Source organism: Aristolochia californica, unplaced genomic scaffold, assembly GCF_029961685.1.
Source record: "Aristolochia californica isolate CCGP_79_NKW_82.1479 unplaced genomic scaffold, dmAriCali1.0.hap1 SCAF_11, whole genome shotgun sequence".
Lineage (NCBI taxonomy): Eukaryota > Viridiplantae > Streptophyta > Magnoliopsida > Piperales > Aristolochiaceae > Aristolochia > Aristolochia californica.
Genome location: NW_027181782.1, coordinates 33071064 through 33089630, shown reverse-complemented (window position 1 = coordinate 33089630; position 18567 = coordinate 33071064). Strand labels below are relative to the sequence as shown.

The 18567-nt window shown below is 40.2% G+C and overlaps 7 protein-coding genes across 9 annotated transcripts; 1 reads left to right on the top strand and 6 right to left on the bottom strand.

Annotated features, from left to right (window-relative positions):
• Positions 1-331: 331 nt before the first annotated feature.
• Positions 332-1135, top strand: LOC137944721 (uncharacterized). Its single transcript, XM_068790446.1, has one exon. It carries the CDS (start codon positions 462-464, stop codon positions 939-941), a length of 480 nt encoding a protein of 159 aa, XP_068646547.1. The 5' UTR covers positions 332-461; the 3' UTR covers positions 942-1135.
• Positions 1136-1662: 527 nt separating this feature from the next.
• LOC137943807 (pentatricopeptide repeat-containing protein At4g35130, chloroplastic-like) lies at positions 1663-2090 on the bottom strand. The gene is made up of 2 exons (XM_068789240.1): positions 1770-2090; positions 1663-1686 (listed from the first exon to the last, which is right to left on the bottom strand). Exons 1-2 carry the CDS (start codon positions 2088-2090, stop codon positions 1663-1665), a joined length of 345 nt encoding a protein of 114 aa, XP_068645341.1.
• Positions 2091-4351: 2261 nt separating this feature from the next.
• On the bottom strand, positions 4352-6265 carry LOC137944805 (uncharacterized). The gene is made up of 3 exons (XM_068790560.1): positions 6015-6265; positions 5756-5889; positions 4352-4753 (listed from the first exon to the last, which is right to left on the bottom strand). The coding sequence occupies exons 1-3, from the start codon at positions 6234-6236 to the stop codon at positions 4606-4608; spliced, it is 504 nt and encodes a 167-aa protein (XP_068646661.1). The 5' UTR covers positions 6237-6265; the 3' UTR covers positions 4352-4605.
• Positions 6266-7725: 1460 nt separating this feature from the next.
• LOC137944656 (plastocyanin-like) lies at positions 7726-8540 on the bottom strand. Its single transcript, XM_068790363.1, has one exon. It carries the CDS (start codon positions 8358-8360, stop codon positions 7857-7859), a length of 504 nt encoding a protein of 167 aa, XP_068646464.1. The 5' UTR covers positions 8361-8540; the 3' UTR covers positions 7726-7856.
• Positions 8541-9976: 1436 nt separating this feature from the next.
• Positions 9977-11625, bottom strand: LOC137944766 (uncharacterized). The gene is made up of 4 exons (XM_068790510.1): positions 11354-11625; positions 11175-11266; positions 10795-11052; positions 9977-10629 (listed from the first exon to the last, which is right to left on the bottom strand). The coding sequence occupies exons 1-4, from the start codon at positions 11466-11468 to the stop codon at positions 10468-10470; spliced, it is 627 nt and encodes a 208-aa protein (XP_068646611.1). The 5' UTR covers positions 11469-11625; the 3' UTR covers positions 9977-10467.
• A 269-nt stretch (positions 11626-11894) lies between these two features.
• LOC137944864 (pentatricopeptide repeat-containing protein At5g48910-like) lies at positions 11895-13418 on the bottom strand. The gene has a single exon (XM_068790642.1). It carries the CDS (start codon positions 13412-13414, stop codon positions 11918-11920), a length of 1497 nt encoding a protein of 498 aa, XP_068646743.1. The 5' UTR covers positions 13415-13418; the 3' UTR covers positions 11895-11917.
• A 72-nt stretch (positions 13419-13490) lies between these two features.
• On the bottom strand, positions 13491-18368 carry LOC137944865 (uncharacterized). Of its 3 annotated transcripts, XM_068790644.1 has the most exons (6): positions 18315-18368; positions 18045-18166; positions 16032-16283; positions 15766-15909; positions 14701-15393; positions 13491-14111 (listed from the first exon to the last, which is right to left on the bottom strand). In XM_068790644.1, exons 2-6 carry the CDS (start codon positions 18156-18158, stop codon positions 13845-13847), a joined length of 1470 nt encoding a protein of 489 aa, XP_068646745.1. In that variant the 5' UTR covers positions 18159-18166; positions 18315-18368; the 3' UTR covers positions 13491-13844. The 3 variants fall into 3 exon arrangements, with proteins under 3 accessions (XP_068646745.1, XP_068646744.1, XP_068646746.1); XM_068790643.1 differs by having other exon boundaries at positions 18045-18368; XM_068790645.1 differs by having other exon boundaries at positions 13491-13887; positions 18045-18368.
• Between the last annotated feature and the right edge of the window lie 199 nt (positions 18369-18567).

Genomic DNA, 18567 nt, shown 5'->3' with positions numbered 1-18567 from the left:
ATCCCTCTTACGTGTAGGATTAAGATATAATATTTCCTTCTATAACAGAGGGCTCAGTTCTTTTTTAGTTAACATTTTTGAAGTGGTGTGTGTGATTCGATTCCAATTTGGACTAATCCAACTCTGATTTCTGAGTAACGAGTTCGTTCTTAGTCTGAGTTAGAAAACCATGCAGTTAACATATTTGGATCGATTGGCCTCTTCTATTTTGGGTATTCTCTCCTCAATAGGCCCCTGCCTTACCTTAAACTCGGTCCACTTGGCCCAACTCAAACCAGTTCAAACCATTCTCTTGGTATTTCTGCATTGAAGCCCGATTTCCTGATCCAATAAAGCTTTTGCATTGTGTCGGAGAAAAGAAGGCGTTATCGCAATCGAGTTCCCTGCTGTTTCACCTTCTCTGTTTGTTCTTCTCCTGTGTTACAGATCTTTTGATGTAAAAAGGGGGGAGGGGGGGAATAATGGCCTCGAAGCTTCAAACATGGCGGGAACTCTTGACCTCCGCTTCATCCCCCATCACCAGAAAAAAATATAGGTTCTGGAACCAGAGGTGTCTCCTCCACAATGGCCCTGACACTATAGAGGAGCTATTGGACCGGCACGTGGTGAAAAGCAACAAAGATAATGAAGACGAAGATCCCCTTTCAGCCCGCCGCCGCCTGACCAGCCACCGCCGCGAGGCCCTCAGCCTGTATCGTGACATTCTACGGGTCACCCGTTTCTTCACCTGGACGGACGACCGGGGCGTCTTGTGGCGGGATGTGCTCCGCCAGAATGCCCGTAAGGAATTTGAAGAGGCACGTTTCGAGACCGATCCTGAAGTCATAACGAAGCTGCTGATTGGTGGACGAGATGCTGTCCAGGCTGCGCTCGACAAGCTCGTTGAGAAAGCTAAAGGAATGGTGGAGAACGCCAATAAAGACCAATCCAGGGATTGGTAACGTGTTGTTTTTAAGTCAATCGACAAGCTGAATTCTCTCTTTATTGCACAAATTGAACTAGGGTTTCGTTAATCTTTTGGCATTAGTCTGTGAATTTTGCCTTTTTCTTTCGTTTGAGATTGCCGAGATATGCTCCCTCTCATCTATGTATATTGACACGATGATGTTATTTCTAATTGCGATTTCATTTGAATTTTGTTATCTGGAATTGTGATTCTATTGTTTCCTTTTCACATGAGTAACTTAGTTAGGAAGAACAGGGAAAAAAAATATTGAAACATCAATTGCTTGGGCAGAATTTCCCTTTCTGTATAACTAACCCAAAGTGCCCCTTGTGGCAATAACCCAGGTTTTGCTATGCAGTATTTTGGGAGAAATGTTAAATTTTAAAACCCAGAAGATGTTCAAGAACAACAGAAGTGACAGGTTCAAATTGGTAAAAGAGAATAATAGAGCCATATTATCCAACTGCAGTGGAAATTACCGATGACAAATTGCTAATCTCACACTGTGACTAGTAGGTAAATCTGCTTTTTTGTTCACTTCATCTTGTGGTCTAAACGGATTCCCTATTCTTCTTGTTAGAATTTCCACTGTGTCATGAATTATATCACCTTCTATGTGCAATCGATCTCCATTGATGAAACTGCATGTCTTTCTATTCAGCTCAAGGATGCTGCATCCTGTTGTCTTCTCTACACTGGCATGCTTCATGGGAGACTTAATCCCTTATAATCCCTACCTCCTGCATTATAGAAAAAGGTTTAAGAGCCATTTTTCCATAAGCATGGATGCCATATGCGCCATTATAATCGCATTCCATGATACGACATCCTTCTGCACTATGTCATCAAATATCTTCAGTGAACTCTCTAGATCACCACATTTTGCATACATATAAATCATGGAATTCAATATCGAAGTTTTTGAACCATGCCCATGTTTTAGAGCATAACCATGGATTTGTCTTCCCTGCCTGAAGAAGCCTAATTCAGTATAAGCAGGTATTACGCTTGAAAGAGTAACCTCATCCTGCTGCTCTTGTTCCCCTGTCAAGACATGAAAGACCTGAATGGCATGCATATAGTATCCATTCTGTACATAAGTCTTGATCAAGGTATTGCATGATATGAAGCTCTTCTCATCCATCGCATCAAATAACTTAGCTGCTGATTTAGTTTCACCTCATGTAAATAAGGGAGAAGACCCTTTCTACTAGCAAAACCTTGAAGAGATTTTTCTTTCAAATGATGGTTGATATTGTTGTAACTGCGTCTGGATTGACCTCTTGCATCCTAATCAAGCAGAAGCATGCTTTGTGAGATTGATCTTTCGACACATACCCACTAATTAGAACGTTCCCCACTAATTAGAACGTTCCAGTGCACAATGTTTCATTCGGCAGATGCCCTGAAACAATCTTTTGCAAGACTCATATTTCTGCATTTGCAATACATGTCAAGCAGTGAAGTTTGGATCATGAGGTTCGACTCAAATCCACATCTTATTGCAGAACAGTAAATTTCCATTCCTTTCTTCTGATGAGTTTCTAAAGAACAAGCTCCCAAGGCAGCAATTAAGCTGAAGCGGTCGATTTCATAGCTTCAGTCCATTTCTATGAAGTATAATAATGCCTTCCATCGGTTTCCATTGGTGAAATACCCATTATTCCAAGAAACTAAGTCTCTGACAGACATTTCATGGAACACCTTCTCTGCAGTAGGAGTGTATGTTCCTTCATCCAAGGAGAGCAAACCTGAGCAAGATTTGATTAGAAAGGGGAAGGTGTTCGATGGTAAAGCGCGATGACTTCTTGATAAAACTCATTATTGTCGTACCCTTCAGCATCGAACACACGGAGAGCTTCTTCTTCCATGAGACCAGCATCCACCTAGAAAGAAACACCATGAGCTACAGAACAAGTGACATGTTCACTTCTGAGCTTTACGGTTACACGGTTTGATGGAACTGACCTCTGTTTGAGGGGTCATGAACGGTGTTCTACTGTTCGCCACTTGGAACTGTCTGGAGAGGCATTTACAGAGGTGCTGGAGTTGCAGCAGGTCCGAACAAGTGCAACCGCCATTTCGTTAAAAGTGGGTCGTAAGCCTTCAGGGGACGGCCCTTACATATTTTCGGAGTGTTTTACTCCGAAACTGGAGAAAGCAGCCATTATGTTCAGAACTTCAGCTTGGTTTTTGTTCCCTATGGAAGAACTCGCTCCTGCTCTGTGAGATTTCAGAGTAACGTAGCTCAAACGAGATATCTCTCTCGCTTGGTTGGCGAGACTATTTTTCGGTCGATCTCAAGACAGTAGAACAGATTTTTCGGCTGAATTTTGCAGGAATTTAGCCCATCTAATCGTGCGTACAGTCCGATAGCACAGTGAGGACTTCAGAAATTATGTCGAAGGATAAAAAATTAAGAATAAGCTAGCTTTCTTGACTCCTTTCGCTCTGGTTATTCCACACAAACAGAAGAATCTTCTATTTGATTCATACCCATGGTTTTCGTTCTGCAATTTAGAGTCTCCGTCAATGTAAACAAGAAAGATTTTCTTCTATATACAACCAACAAAGTCGGTGCTATGTTTTATAACTTTTCTGCCTGACTTTTACTGCTTCATACATGGATTTTTCTTTCTAAAATATCTGACTTAAAAAGATGACAAGAGATTCAAACTTCCAATGAAAATAGGAATTAAAAAAGAAACTCAAGAAAAAATGACACTCCTTTGTTTTTTTTTTTCTTCTTCCTCCTCTCCTTCTTTTCCATCTTTTTCTCTTTTTACATCTCTTATCATTCCCCGCTCTGATATCATATTGAAAAGAAAATCTTTTATATTTATATTGATGGAGACGAAGTCAATTTATAGATTACAGAGAGATTAAACTGAAGAGAAGATAAACATTACAATGAGGATAAAAGTTATCCTTGAGCATTGGTGTTATAGTAGGATAAACGAATGTTATCCTTTTAAGGATTACGTTCTATCCTTTATCTCTATCATCCTATTGCAATTTGGAGAGGATGAAATAGGAACGGCTAGATACATATTGCTCATGGGGTGATAAAATTATGAAGGTAATGAAGTTGGAGGTGGGACTAAATCAAAGATGGATATACCCAACTTTTCCCCTTTCAAAAGTGAATGTACAAGATCACCACCGAGTTCACTTATTTATAAGTTACCACAATATTGATTTGGCAATTTGCCATTGAAAATAAGAAAAAATAGAAAAACTTAGATTAACAATAACCATGACAAATAAGATAAGAAAAAAGTGTAGAAATTACATTAATTAAATTTTAAAATTTTTATAGTTTAATTTAAATGGGTCCATTTAATTTACATGAACTCAAGTCGGATTTTTTTTTCTTTTTCTAGTTGGAGATAGGATTCAAATCGATTCACATCTACCCAACTCCACCCCAATTGCTACATTCACAAAGAACAGTTAATACCACACACACCGAGTCATACATAGATTTCTTAGTGATGATTTACATCCAAAAGATAATGACAATAGAGAAGGCAAAATAGGTTTCACACAACAAATTTGCCATTTATGAGAGCTGAAATTAACATACCGTAACAAGGTGAAACACATAGCCATGGTTGTATTAGTTGCATTGCAGTTTGATCCACAAGTGACTCCAATACTTATTGAGAAAATCCCAAGAGAGAGAAAGACTGTAGCGGAGGCTTGTAGAAACACATATAATTTGGAATGTAAGTGGTAGTCCTCTTTGGCTTCTCCATCGACTTTATTGCTGGTTGGTTCAGATAAGCATACTTACTTTTAGTCCACCTGCACGAACAAATATTTTAATAGTAAATTTAAAATTAATTAATGAACCTTAACAAATAATAGTGTTTGGAACACAGAAAGTGAAGAGAAAAAAAAAATGTAGTATCTCTTGTTGAGATTAGTAATATTTTAAAATTTTGACGATTAAACTTTACTGTCAAGTGTTTTTTTTCTCCCCGAATTCCATCATTTTGTAAGAGAAAAAATGAAAAAAAAATGTGACAATTAAACTTATTTTCTCTTCTTTGGGTGATTCTCTACAGCGAAACACCAAAAAATACATTTCTCTCCTCTTTTTCTTTTCTTTTCCTAAACAAACCCTAATGATATGTTTGGAACCTAAGGACATTATTATTCTAAAAAATAGTTAATGGAAAGGATGATTTGATGATTATTTAATTTTATTAACTATTTTTTAAATAATAATAATCAAATTTCCATATGGGAGTGCTGGCAGACAATTTCGAGGTTGAGCGGCTGATGAATCATTTCCTGCAAGTATAGAACTGTCTGTGGGGAATTTGAAACAACAGACAACATTAAGAACCAAACAAACAGGAATCTCTACATTCATTAACCGGTTGGCCACCAGTCAGACCTCTCCCAGTCTATGCTATTTAAAAATGCAATTTCACGTTAATTTTTAAGGAAGGAACATTTAATAAGTATATTCATACGTTTTTAATCTTATCGATTGATCTTCAAAGCAAAACAAGTATATTTTAATGGCGTCGGATGACGGATTCCGCCGGCCGTTTCAAGAAAGAAACGGCCGCTTTTCCGATGGTTGATTGATCAAGATCTTCAGACACTTCAATTCGTGAACTGAATTTATTTTTGATTTAGCAGTTATCAAGATACATTTTGAATCTTTGATCCTTAGTTGAATTCTGCTGTCATCGCCATTCCCGCTGGAATAGAAAAGAGTTGAAAATTGCGTACGGTGATGGACTAATGGAAGAGCTGGACGAAGAAGGTGATGAGAAAAGGTTATCGACTTACCAGTCTTTGATTCCGACGCGGATTTCTGTAGGCTTTTCGTCCTTCTTCACGGTCATCGGACTCTTCTCCTGATCGCCATCTTTGTTCTCTTCATTATCCTGTAATGAGTCTTCAAATCTTCTGTACTCCTCATCCTGAGCATACAAATAACGAAATTATTTAACTATCAAGCAAAAAAAATAAAAAATCACTAGTTTCAGAAACCTAAATCGCACGAGAATTGAGCTTGTTCAAGCTGAAACATGATTTTCCAGCTTACAGAGAAATTGCGTGCTCTGACCCTGGCAGCCGCCTTGAGAGCAGCCAGGAAATGATCTTCCTCGTCTAGCTTCTTCTTCCGCCAGAAGCGTTCGATCTCCTCCCTCGTCACGCTCTTACAGACCACCGGCCTTCTAGTCCACATCGGCAGCGGTGGCAACGGCGGTGGCGGTGGCGGATGACAGCTCTTCTTTGTGTCCACGACTTCCAGTACTTTCTCCATCTTGCAGCTCTTCCTTCCTCGTCTTTAGATTATATCCGCGACGAGAGAGAGAGAGAAATCAGAGAGAAGCTAATTCCATGATCGGCAACCACCAATGAGATCTACTGATCCAACCTAACGTTCAACGGATTGGTTTCTGCTCGCCCTTCTAATTTGTTTTTTGGTGGTGGAATGGAAATGTATCGCTCTCATATAAAGTAGATTTCTATTTTAAATTGTATCTCTCGTTGTAAATTATGTATAAATATCACTCTTAAATCAATGCAAAGACCTGGTTCAGTTAAGTCTCTCGTAACTGGGTTTTAGCCCTTTCCCTCGCATCTTTTTTGTTTCAAGATGATGATGATGATGGAGACGATCTCTACCTTCCTAATTGTTTATAAAATATAATTTATAATCATGAATAAAGAATTGATTTATCAAAAAAATTGTGGCTTATACTAAATTGTGTTTACTTGAACCTTGTTCAATCGACAGAATTAGAAGCATACATCTGATTTTCTTCACCTCGAAAGTGTTTTACAGTTTTCGAACATCCAAGTATTTGGAAATGAAGCGGAGTGTGTACTTAGTAAACCAACTTCAACAAATATTTAAAGCTATTAGACTTATCTTATGTGAAAGTGAGAGTTTCATATCCTTGTTACCAAGTGGTTGGACTTTAAAAAATTGAACAAGACTAGAATAAAAATAACTACTGGCTGTGTCTGTAACACAGAAAGTGGAGAGAAAAGAAAAGGAAGAAGCGAGAAAAAGAAAGGATTAGAAAATATTCATCTAATCAGTTGATCTACTGAAAGGCAAAACTAAACGGGAATGGTTTGCTTGAATTATACCGAAAGTAGCGTGTTCATTGCTCTCCATTGAATGCCAAATAGTACTCAGTTGATAGAGGTCATATTTGCATCTATAGTTTGGATGATGTGGTTTAAATCAAATTGAGTACTATATGGGCATAAGAAGGTTTTCCTGCTTGCTACTGCTGTTGTTCAAGAAAATACTCTTTTGGCAAGTAACATCTCAATATTTAGGGAATATATGGACTCACACAAAATTTACTTCTCTACCAGGGTTATAACTTGATAATCTTTTCATCAAGTTTCATAAAAAAAATTGAGGGTTTATTTATGATAACTTGTCAATAATTTTATTGCTTGATTATTGATCAAATGAACTGATTATCTACGGAAACAACTTATTTAACATATAAGCATCTTTCCTTGCATTATGTCCATCACCAAAAGAGACATTGAGGATTAGGGTTTTGTGGTTAAGAGTAAAGAGAAACCATGTGCAAGTTGAAAATGTCTCTTTAGAACCTTAAACAATCCCTAAGACGATGGTATATGCAATTTGACACTTTCATGGTGATTCATGGCTTTCACAGGAGCAAATAAGGTTCAACATGAAGGAAGCTAAACAAGTAGGTACTCCATTGGCAGAACATTTTTTTAAGTTGTGAAATTTGTAATGCCCAAAAATCGACACATAAAAGAATGTCATGCTTAAGATATCATACTCTAATTTTTTAGGTTGTTTGATGTACAAACTGGCTCACTAGACACTACACAAGCATTCATAACGTCAAGAAAAAAATGAAAAAGAATCACATACACCAACTCAATTCACAGTGACTTTACCAACCATGCCAGCTCCCCGGTGGGGTGAGCAGTAAAAGGTATAAGTACCCTTGGCATCCAAAGTCACGGAGAAAACCTCCCCGGCGGCGTTAAGTAAGTCCTCCTCGCTCATCGAGATCTTGGACACGTCGACGCCGGTGGGGATCTCGTCCTCTTCGAAGATGACGTTGTGCGGGAACCCGGCGTTGTTCTTGAACACGATCTTCTCCCCGGCGGGGATTGAGAACTCGTTGGGCACGAAAGCAAGGCTCCCGTCGTCGCCTCCCAGGAGGACTTCGAAAGCGACGGCATTGCTGGCGAGCATGGCGCTGGCGGCGGTGGCGGCCACGGCGAGGCCCAATTCCTTGAAGGAGGCTTTGATGGTGCGCGCGGACGCGCAGATCACGGGGGCCTTCACCGGGGTGGAGCGCACGGAGCTCGGGCCGGCAGCTGAGGCCTTGAGGCCCGTGAAGGAGGGGGTGGTGATGGCGACTGAGGTGGTCATGGTGGCCTTTCAAACTGGATGCGAAGGGGAAACGGGAAGACAAGGCAGAGAGACGGAGAGTTAGAGAGGTGGCGAGACGATAAAAGCGCAGGAGTGGTCGATATGTGTGGCCATGGAAGAGGGAAGGATTTATCTGGTGGGGATCGTCTCATTGGTTGGATGGGATGACAATTTGCTGCCGCTGGTACGGGTGGCCTGATTTGTGGCTCAGTTACAACTGGCTAAACCCAATGGCTAACCCAATACAAGAAACCAATTGGTTTAAAACATACGAAACTGGCTATCTTACCCATCCCATGATGACTAAAATAACCATTTAATTGGACAGCTGAGATAGCCACTGATTATATTACCATCACTTCCTCTTTATATTTTTTTTATTTTATTTTTGAAAAGTTATGACTTTACAAATACAAAATTTAATCCCATCTGAGCAGATCCCACAACCCAGACAATTTTAATTGAAAAACGGTTTCAAGGTTTCAAGGATTGAACAGTCTTAACCACCATTCTAATCTGATACAGACTAATCTAAAGCATTTTTGAATCAGTAGACAGGTATTCTATCCCTGACAAGTACACCATAATGTTTAGGACATTTGTCTTACAGATTTACATAGATTTTGTTTTTAAACGGGTTTACTAGGAAATTATTTATTAGCATGTTGATAGGAAGTTCGAGTTCTCTATAGGGCATGCTTAATGACGTTTATCAATAACTAGATCCAACACTGAAGCAAGTACCCGTAAAATTTAAAACAACTTCTTTCATCTAAAAAAGAAGTGCTAGATTTACTTCAGAAGTTCGCTTTAAAATATTGTAGCTGAAATAATCACAACATGAAGACACTAAGTACAAGTAAATTCTCTTAGGGTTTATTTGGAATCCATGAAAAAAAAAGAAAATGAGAATTTGACTAATATTATTCCAAAAAATAGTTAATAAAAATGAGATAATGATCAAATTCTCCTTTTCACTAACTATTTTTGGGAATAATAAAGATCAAATTCTCATTTTCTTTTCTTTTCCATGGGTTTCCAAACAGACCCAGATAGTAGAATATGAAAGAGTTGCAATAGATAAGGAGCGCGATTACTAAAAGAGGGCAACTTAGAGTTGAACAGCCGGGCAACATGAAAGAATACCTGATTCAAAGGATCAGCTGTAGTTTGCCGGAGCAGGACTTGAATCCTTCCAGCAGGTCCATCCAAAGCCCTGTCATGGGGATTTTACCAAAGCAGTGCCTCACCATTGATGAGAGAGGCAGAGCAATTTATTAAGTTATCAAGAAGAGAAAGAACAAGAAAAAGTTGAATAGCAGTTTGACTGGCTTGAGGAAAGTGGAAAGGAAACCAAGCAAAATGAGGTGAGCTGATAGAGTCTAAACAGACTGTTAGGACCTGTGCATTTCCCAATCTATGTCCTCTAACAATGCCCTCAAATTGACTTCCTGAATCAGTTAGAAAATCACTTTACTTTAGTTACTCCACATAATTCCTGCACAAATCAACAGGTCTAGCAAAACTCCTTACAAGCAAAATTTACTCAAGGAGCAGCCTCCTAACGACTGCAACAAGCTAAGACATCTGAGAGCACCACAAAAATACATGTCAAAGAACCATAATTCTCTAAAGAGCAACATCAAGAGTAACAGTTTTCATCATTCCAGACATCATGGAACCAGAGCACCATTCAATTTGGGAACGCGTATAGTAATTAAGGAAACTTCAATCATTCAAGCAATTGTGAGTGTGTTTGCAATTTTGAAGTTCCAATATCATGAAACTCTTCACAATTGGAGCTTTCCTCATAAAGGAGTAAAATGTGAATCGGGATCATCCCATAAACATTAGCTGAAAGCTGGGTTTCAAGTCCTCGGATCATTTATAAAAACCTAGCAATCGTACAAGTTAGATCTTATATCTCATTTATCCAACTCTCCAATTCATATGAGGATATACAATCTAATGGTCAATGTTAATTGAAAGACTATATTTACCATACAACAACAGAGTAGAGAGAGAGTAGTAAACTGAGCTGTGAATGTACAAACTGAGGCCAACAGATCCTTGAGATAAAAGTGAGTGCCACCGATCCTTCCCCCCATCAAACGAGAGGAAATCCGTCATCCCCATCATCGCCATCCATATCAAGAAATTTGAAGCCCTCTGCGTCTCTATAACGGAAGCTAGGGTTCACGTAACATTTCATCTCATGAAACAAGTTCAAATTATCCACGAGTTTGTGAAAAATATTGCAACCGCAGCACTAGAAAAAAGAAAAAAAACAACCCGTCAATTAATCAAATTAAGACCAAATCTAAAAGAGAAGAAAAAAACTAAAAGAAATTTCAATCGGATCAAAATGGATAGGAGCTTCAATTGAACATAGAAAAAAACAGAAGAAAATAAGTGAAAGATCGAAAATTCTTACTTGCACAAACACAGTCCCATCCGTATAGGCAAGAGGGTTAATAGCGCGAGTTGTTCTCTGACCACAAACGTTGCAAGTGAACGCCACACGCATCCGGCGGCGAGGGGATTTGGTGAAGAGAGACCACGGGAAGGTCGAAATATGCTCGGTCTTAGCCGCAGCAACAGAAGGAGCGGGTACAGACGGACCCTCCATGCCAGACCCCGTAGTCCAGCCCCGGCTGGTGGCCGCGCTCAAAACCAGTCCCATTGCAGCATCCTAACACATCAACGATCAAACTATCAGTAAGCCAACAAATAAATCAGGAAAAAAAAAAAGCAGTAACGAACATAATCAAATTCTTCAAACTCAAATGATTGAGAAAACAAGAAACAGATTACCTTTGAGAGAGGAGAGAGGGAGGCGCGGTTGTTGAGCAGCGGGACAAGATTAGTATTCCGAGAATCCTCGAAATCGACTTCGTTTCCCTGATCTGAAACGAGAAAAAACCAAAAGGGCGATCAGAAGATTAAACGAGTAAAACAAGGACGAGAAAACAAAGCGGAGAAAAGACGCGTACTTCCGGAGGCAAGAGGAAGAATAGAAGGACGCCTATTGAGACTTCTGCTGGGGGACAAAAGAAAACCCGGAGATGGTGAAGAAACGATCGCTGCAGATGCCGCGAGAGACTCCATGGCCAGATGAGAAGTTTTCTCTTCCTTCTCTGACGTTTTCTCCTGCTCTGCCAGACGAACGACTTGTGGTCGGGTACGATCTTGGGCCTGTAATACGTCTCAGGAGATTCTGGGCCCAGATAACTACGTGGCAGTTCTGCTAACGAAGAGAAACCGCTATACAAAGCACTTCTGATCAACAGCTTTGATTACATCTGATAAAACGATCAAGGCTGTACGAACAAAATATCTAGGCCCCCAATTACAGTGGAAATCAAATATTTCTCCTCCGGTAATTTTTTTTTTAGCAAAAGAATTTGACTTCTTTTTCTTTCGTATATAAAAAAAACTTCGATCATCCCCTGAAAAAATTATATTGCAATTAAATAAATAAAATATGACATAATCGTAAATCAAAATTTTGCAAAAAGACGACAAGCTCGCTTGGTAAGCTTTGTACTGTAAATTATCTACTTCATTTCCATTTCGATATGCTCCAGGGTATCATAGATAGTCTTCGCCATTGGATGCGAATCATCGTCCACCCCGAATATGTGGAGCACACAGTCGACCTCAATCGTACTGCACCCATGCTGCTTCTTGATCCTCCTCTCCCTCATCAGCTTTCTTACTCTGGCTACATCCTCCATTCGCCCAGCATCCTCGTACATTTTAGCCAGCGCCACGTACCGCCCGGCATTATCAGGGTCGAGCACGAATAGCCTCTCTGCTGCAAGCTCTGCGAGCTCTATTTTCCCGTGTATCCGACATGCCCCGAGCAAGGCACCCCATGCATCTTTCCCCGGCCTCACTGGCATCTTCTCAATGAACTCGAAGGCTTCGGTTAATCGTCCTGCACGGCCCAGGAGGTCTACTACACAAGAATAGTGAACTGCGGTTCTTTCGACGCTGAATCTCTCCATCATTTTGAAGAACTCGAGACCCCTGTCGACCATCCCGGCATGGCTGCAGGCGGATATCACAGTCACGAAGCTGATGTCGTCTGGGCAGACTCCCGTTTCTACCATTTGGAAGAACATTTCGACTGCTTCTGCCGCGTGCCCGTGCATCCCGAAGCCCCCGATCATCATGTTCCAGACCACTACATTCCTCTCGGCTATTTTAGCAAACAACAGGCATGCGGTTTCCAAGCGCCCGCATTTGGCATATGTGCCTACCAGCCCGCTGCCCAAAGCTACGTCGATTTCTATCCCTGACTTTATGATGTATAAGTGAATCCACATGCCTTCCTGGATTGCAGCCAAATGCGCACAAACAGGAAGAACAGTAACTAGTGTGACGCGGTCTGGCATGATCCTACTATCCTCTCCCACCATTTGATGGAAAAGCTCTAGGGCCTCGTTCATTTGCTCATTTTGGCTATAGCCCGCGATCATGGAGTTCCAGCTTACTAAGTCCTTGTCACAAATTTCATCGAAAAGCCTTCGTGCTTTCTGGATATCCCGACATTTTGCATACAACGCGACCAGAGCATTTGCGACGAACAAATCAGACCATAGCCCAGCTCTCATGATATGGCCATGGATCTCCTTCCCTTTTCTGCCTCCAATTGCAGCACAGGCCTTGAGGACAAACGGGAATGTGTAACGATTAGGGCAGATTCCACTCGATCTCATATGATGGTACACTTTAATGGCTTCCACAAAGGGGCCCTTATCGGCATAACCACGAATGACCACATTCCACAGAAGAACGTCTCTTTCACGCACGGCTTCAAACACTTTACGTGCAATGCCCATTCCTAGGTGCTCCGCATATTGACTGACCAGCTTAGAGGCAAGGAAGGGGTTTTGCTGCAAGCCAGTTACGATGATCTGGGCGTGGATTTTCTCAAGGCCTTTCAAGCTCTTGCAGTGTCTCAACAGGCGAGAGTAATCACAGGAGTCGACGGAACATTGGCTGGTATAATGTCTAATAAAAGCAGACCTTGCTCGCGAGATCTTCATTGAAACTTTTTTGTTCGAATGAGCCTTTCATTGGCCTCGCAAAATACAAAGACGTCCACTGATTAAAAAAGGGAAGGAAAAAAACGAGCATTCAATACTCTAGCCGTCAGTAAATTCCGAGAAGAAGGTATTAAGACTAAGTTTAACCAAATCTCAAAGCAGATTTGAGCATACAAAGAGGAAACTAGTCGTATGGACGGACCCTGTCGATTCTTCTGAGTCTATGTACATTCTTATAGTCTTCAGGTGATAAGCATATTGTCAATTATCGCCACTCTCCTCAGGGTCACTGGAGTTGTCATTCTCAGAGGCACCTTCGCCATCAGCAAGCCCCACGAAATACTCTAACAGAGCTACCCTGTTCGCCAGATCCTCACTGCTCTCACTGGGAGAGCTTTCTCCCGCCATCTGCAATAAGTGCATTACCATTTCATGGGGTGAAACAATATGCGGCATCCATCGTGTCTTTTTGTCTTTGAGCCGGTGTAGTGGTATCATCAGCAGGAGCACCATTGTTATTGTTATGGCAATCAAAATCGAAGTCAGAACCATTGTCCAGATCATCGTCATCATCATCACCATCGTCATCATCATCATCATCATCATCATCGTCATAATCATCATCATCATCATCATCGTCATCGTCATAGTCATCATCATTGATGGCAAAGCAAGCAATTCGATCAGGTATCAGATCCTTTCGCACAATTAACAGGACAGAGTTGAGAAACCCCCAAAAAAAAAAAACAACAACAAATCATGCTAACTACAAAGAGACCAAAGATCTCTCTGACATTTATAAGTTCCTTAAGCCTCTTAGCTCCCATCCAACACTTTGGCCATAAAGATGATAATAGAAGCTACTCAGCAAGCATACAAAACCAGACGTGGAGGAACATCTTTCAGTAAAACTACCCAGAGACCACAGATCTGTCTGGAATTTATATATTCTTTAAGCCTCTCAGCTCCCATCCAATTGGCTATAAATTTGGTAATAGAAGGTGCTCAGAAGCCATAAAAAACTAGACGTGACTCAATATCTATGAGCATACCACAAACTGATGATCAAACGAGAGTAACCCATAAAACTACTTTTGGTAACTTGTTCAATCACAGGACCAGAAAAATCTGGGTTGATCAAGGTGTCTACCAGTTAAAAATTAATGTAACAGGATATCTAAGAGTCTTGTCACCAAGTCAACATAAATAAATATGACCAGGGTCTTCCAAGAGGCTTGAACTAGTGCATTAAGCAAAGCTATATTAAATAGCAATACAATGCTTACCTCGTCAATATTAACTGGCAAAGATGCTGGTTCAGTTGCTCTTGGGGTCCAAATCTTGATGTCAGCATCAAAACCACTGCTTGCAAGCACCGTAGCACGTGGGTGAGGTTCGATGCAGTTTACAATATGACTGTCTCCTTCCATTGCACGCAAAAGCTCTCCATCTTTTTTCCTCCAGATAAAGATCCGCCCACAATCAGAGCCACTAGTCACATACTCGCAACTGGGGCCAAAGAAGTTAGCACCCTTCACAGTAGCACAATTTCGATGACCTGAATAGACTTGGGGCTGTGGTTTAGTGTCAACATACACATTTTCTTCAGATGGTTTAACTGGATCAGATCCTAGTCCCATACCCCGGGAGAAAAGATATATTAACTCATCATTGTAGGAAACAAGTAGCTCGCTTTGGTCTGAGAAGGTCAAACCAGTTATTCCAACTTGACCATCCCCAATCAGATGTGACGGGCAGAAGCGGTCTGCTGGAAGACCATAGTTGGTAGATCCATTCAGATTGTACTTTCGAATGTCATAAAGTCGAGCATATTCATCAGATCCAGCGACTGAAAAGAGATTTGGGTTCCTTGGATCTATTGCAATTGCATTTAAGAGTACGATTGGTCGGATACGAGACATAACTTCGAAGGGTTGGCAAGTGAAGAGCCGTGTTGCAGTCCGTGTTCTCAAATCAAACTGCAAAGAATGAGATGATTAACATCATATGTAACAAAACCATGAAAGCAGAACCTACATGTGATTTTAATGAGAAACACAGTTGGTATTTAACCCACAGTGCAAACGACTTTGGTGCAGGTCACTCAGCACCTGCACCATTGATCCAATCGAACTTTTTAACCATGACAAAAACACCATCAGGGCAAAAGAAACATTTCAATTTTTGTGCACAACCAAAACCTCATTTGTCTTTCACAAGTCACATGCAAGGACACTTCAAATCGGCGTCTACGCCCCCCCCCCCCCCCCCCCCCCCCACACACACACACACACACACAAAAATAATAATAATAATAATACTATAAAAAGAACTAACCATTTTAAACTTACATGTAGAACAAGCCCATCTTCACCACAAGAGTAAAATATGTATGGACTTCCAGGCTCAACTGCCAGCTTATGGGCACGGCTATCATGCCTAGCCAGTTTCACAGTGTCTACCTTTCCATCATCTCGTATCAGAGCTCGCCTCACCTAGTGGACCAATTCACAGAAAGAAAAAAGAGTTTACAGCCATGCCAGATCCCACTTGAAAGAAAAGACAAAGCAGACAATTTTGAAGATTGACAGTATTTGTACTCTTTGGTGGTGCAAACCTGCCCATCCGCAGCACAAGTAACAAGAGTCCTATCATCTGTAAAAGGCATGATTTTAGCTTGAAATACATTGTTTGTGTGGCCAGAATGGAATGCCAGTTTGACAGAACCTTGATCCCAGTTCCATAGTATCACCATTTTGTCATCGGACCCAGATACAAGAATGTCACCATCACAATTGAAGCTCACTGTGTTTACACAACCTCTGTGCCTTTTTAGCTTTTTGTAGATATCAAATCTCAGCAGCAGATCCTGAACAAGAAAGGATCATCAATATATGGTTTTTCCCTTCTCTAAGACTAATCCATTACTTATTTCAACAAGAAGCAAGTTTTCACTAATAAGAGAACTCAATTGTCTACTTAGTTTATACACTAAAAGACCATCTACCTTTAGTTTATTAGGCAATGGAAGAGCAGAATTTGCAAGATCAAGATTTCTAACTGGAACAAACAACGTGGACACAAAAAAGGGTCAATGCAAACAGTCACACCAACTATAAAACTATCCCAATATTTTCTTGTATCTAGTTCAAACCACAAATGTATACTTGGAGAAAGAAGAAACCACATCACTGTCCCAGGAACAAGTTGGCCCATCCATGTGATAATCTATTTAGGATCAGCAGACATTGTTAATCTATTTCCTCTTAGTTTCAGTTGTAAAATAGCAAACCCCAGAAATGAGTTCACAAATATGCTTGTAATAAATTCTGTTTTTTAATAATAAAAAGTACTTTATGTTTTCTGTGTGAATTGAGCCTTTCGCTCGATGGCTCAATTGCAAAGTTTCTGAATCGTTAGGTCTGGGGTTCAAGTCTCAGTAGTGGGGTATCTGGGGTGTTGGGGATGCAGCCTATTACTGAAAACAGAAACACAAAAACAAAGATGTCAACAAACAAAGAGAAGAAAAGGTTTAAGAACACAGAGACGATGATGTCAACAAACAAAGAGAAAAAAAGGTTTAAGAACAAAGATGTCAACAAACAAAAAGAAAAAAAAGCTTACACGAAATGGTGCAGCCTTCCTTGACTTGAAACACAAAGAACACAGTTTCCAAGACAAAACACAAGCATTTGGGTAAAGTGTATTGATAATCACAGGATTGTATGAGAAACAGACTTCACAATGTCTTCCAAAGGGATCACAGGACTGTATGAGAAATAGACTTTCACAATGTCTTCCAAAGGGGGTAAAAAAACAGAAAGTATCATAGTAAATTGAATATGCCTATATGGGCCAAATTAAGCATGATAAGTTTTATTGAGTACATCTATGGTCAATAGCAAGCTTCTTCAAACTGATTTTGAACCAGTTAAAAGGGCTCGGATACAAAATAAAGGATGTAAGCATAGAAACCTCATCCCTCATTTTTCACTTTATCCAAAACTATGTATTTGTGTGTGTGTGTGTGTATATATATATATATTACCATGATAACTTATAAACTGCGAAAGATACTCTTCCTTATCCATCTAAAGCTTTATGTTTTGATAATGGAGATCACTTTTCAAGAGATTTGGATACATGGAAAAAACACAATGCGTCACAAGTGCCAAAGAAAACTATTCCCCTATTTTGATTTATTTTGATTTATTTACTCCAAGAAACAAACTTATTGGTAATAACAATATGCCAAATATAAACTGCGCACGACAATGGTGCGCAACTAAGCTCATGAACTCCATATAAAGCTGACTAAATCGATCCGTCACCCTACATACGATAAATGAACAAAACCCAGCAGCCAAAAGGAACAGGAAATTGAGCTAAACAGATAAATTTAATAAAGATCCTCACAGTATTTCAGTATTTATGCTCAACATATCAGTCACCAACATAAAAAATAAGAAGAAAAAAAAGCATAAAAAAATACACTCATTTCTTCAAGTGAACTGCGGCATAAACTAGTATCAAACATGACAAGCCAACAACGAAGCGAATGGATTCAATTTACAAGTTTCAAAAGCACCGATGAAGAACATTCCCAAATAAAAAAATATATATAAATCACCTTCGTTGCCCCAACACGATGTGCAAATATCCGGGGTGAAATCTCGCCGACCTCCCGCTGCCAGAGACCATCGATTCCCCGGAATATCGTCCTTCGCTTCTTCCCCATAGTCATCGTTATTCCTAAATTTATTTTCGATCAGACAAGAAAGGATGCAGAAGATATACCACGTAAAAATGCACTCTAAACAATCTCTGATCAAAGCGGCAGATAGGGTGGTGAGATGAGAGGCAAAAGAGAAAAATACAGCCGACCCTCTTTACTAGAAACCTCGATATGTAATTTGTACGCAGCAGCACGGCGTCTGCTCGCTCGCTGGCTCTCTTTCACGTCAACAGATATGTAAACGGAACGAAACGAAACGTAATGTAAAACGGAACAGCAAAGCATGGTTCGACCTGCAAGCTCCGTGGAGGCAACTGGCTTTGCAGTGTATACAATACGGACCGTTGGATGCTCAGATGGTTGGATTCTCATGAGAGTCTTCGAATATTAATTTTAATATTGTGTATTTACTCATTTT

Excerpts from the sequence above, each read along its gene's own strand:
- LOC137944766 (XM_068790510.1), bottom strand. The coding sequence starts at position 11,468 with ATGGAGTCTCTCGCGGCATCTGCAGCGATCGTTTCTTCACCATCTCCG. Across the intron at positions 11,267-11,353 it reads TCTTCCTCTTGCCTCCGGAA|ATCAGGGAAACGAAGTCGAT; the intron begins GTACGCGTCTTT and ends TTCTCGTTTCAG. Across the intron at positions 11,053-11,174 it reads CCCTCTCTCCTCTCTCAAAG|GATGCTGCAATGGGACTGGT; the intron begins GTAATCTGTTTC and ends TTGATGTGTTAG.
- LOC137944805 (XM_068790560.1), bottom strand. The coding sequence starts at position 6,236 with ATGGAGAAAGTACTGGAAGTCGTGGACACAAAGAAGAGCTGTCATCCG. Across the intron at positions 5,890-6,014 it reads TCAGAGCACGCAATTTCTCT|GATGAGGAGTACAGAAGATT; the intron begins GTAAGCTGGAAA and ends TTGTATGCTCAG. Across the intron at positions 4,754-5,755 it reads CGCGTCGGAATCAAAGACTG|GTGGACTAAAAGTAAGTATG; the intron begins GTAAGTCGATAA and ends TTGTTCGTGCAG.
- LOC137944865 (XM_068790643.1), bottom strand. The coding sequence starts at position 18,158 with ATGACTATGGGGAAGAAGCGAAGGACGATATTCCGGGGAATCGATGGT. Across the intron at positions 15,394-15,765 it reads AAGATGGGCTTGTTCTACAT|TTTGATTTGAGAACACGGAC; the intron begins GTAAGTTTAAAA and ends CATTCTTTGCAG. Across the intron at positions 14,112-14,700 it reads TGCCAGTTAATATTGACGAG|GATCTGATACCTGATCGAAT; the intron begins GTAAGCATTGTA and ends ATTGTGCGAAAG.
- LOC137944721 (XM_068790446.1), top strand. The coding sequence starts at position 462 with ATGGCCTCGAAGCTTCAAACATGGCGGGAACTCTTGACCTCCGCTTCA.
- LOC137944656 (XM_068790363.1), bottom strand. The coding sequence starts at position 8,360 with ATGACCACCTCAGTCGCCATCACCACCCCCTCCTTCACGGGCCTCAAG.
- LOC137943807 (XM_068789240.1), bottom strand. The coding sequence starts at position 2,090 with ATGGATGAGAAGAGCTTCATATCATGCAATACCTTGATCAAGACTTAT. Across the intron at positions 1,687-1,769 it reads ACATAGTGCAGAAGGATGTC|GAGGTAGGGATTATAAGGGA; the intron begins GTATCATGGAAT and ends TCTATAATGCAG.
- LOC137944864 (XM_068790642.1), bottom strand. The coding sequence starts at position 13,414 with ATGAAGATCTCGCGAGCAAGGTCTGCTTTTATTAGACATTATACCAGC.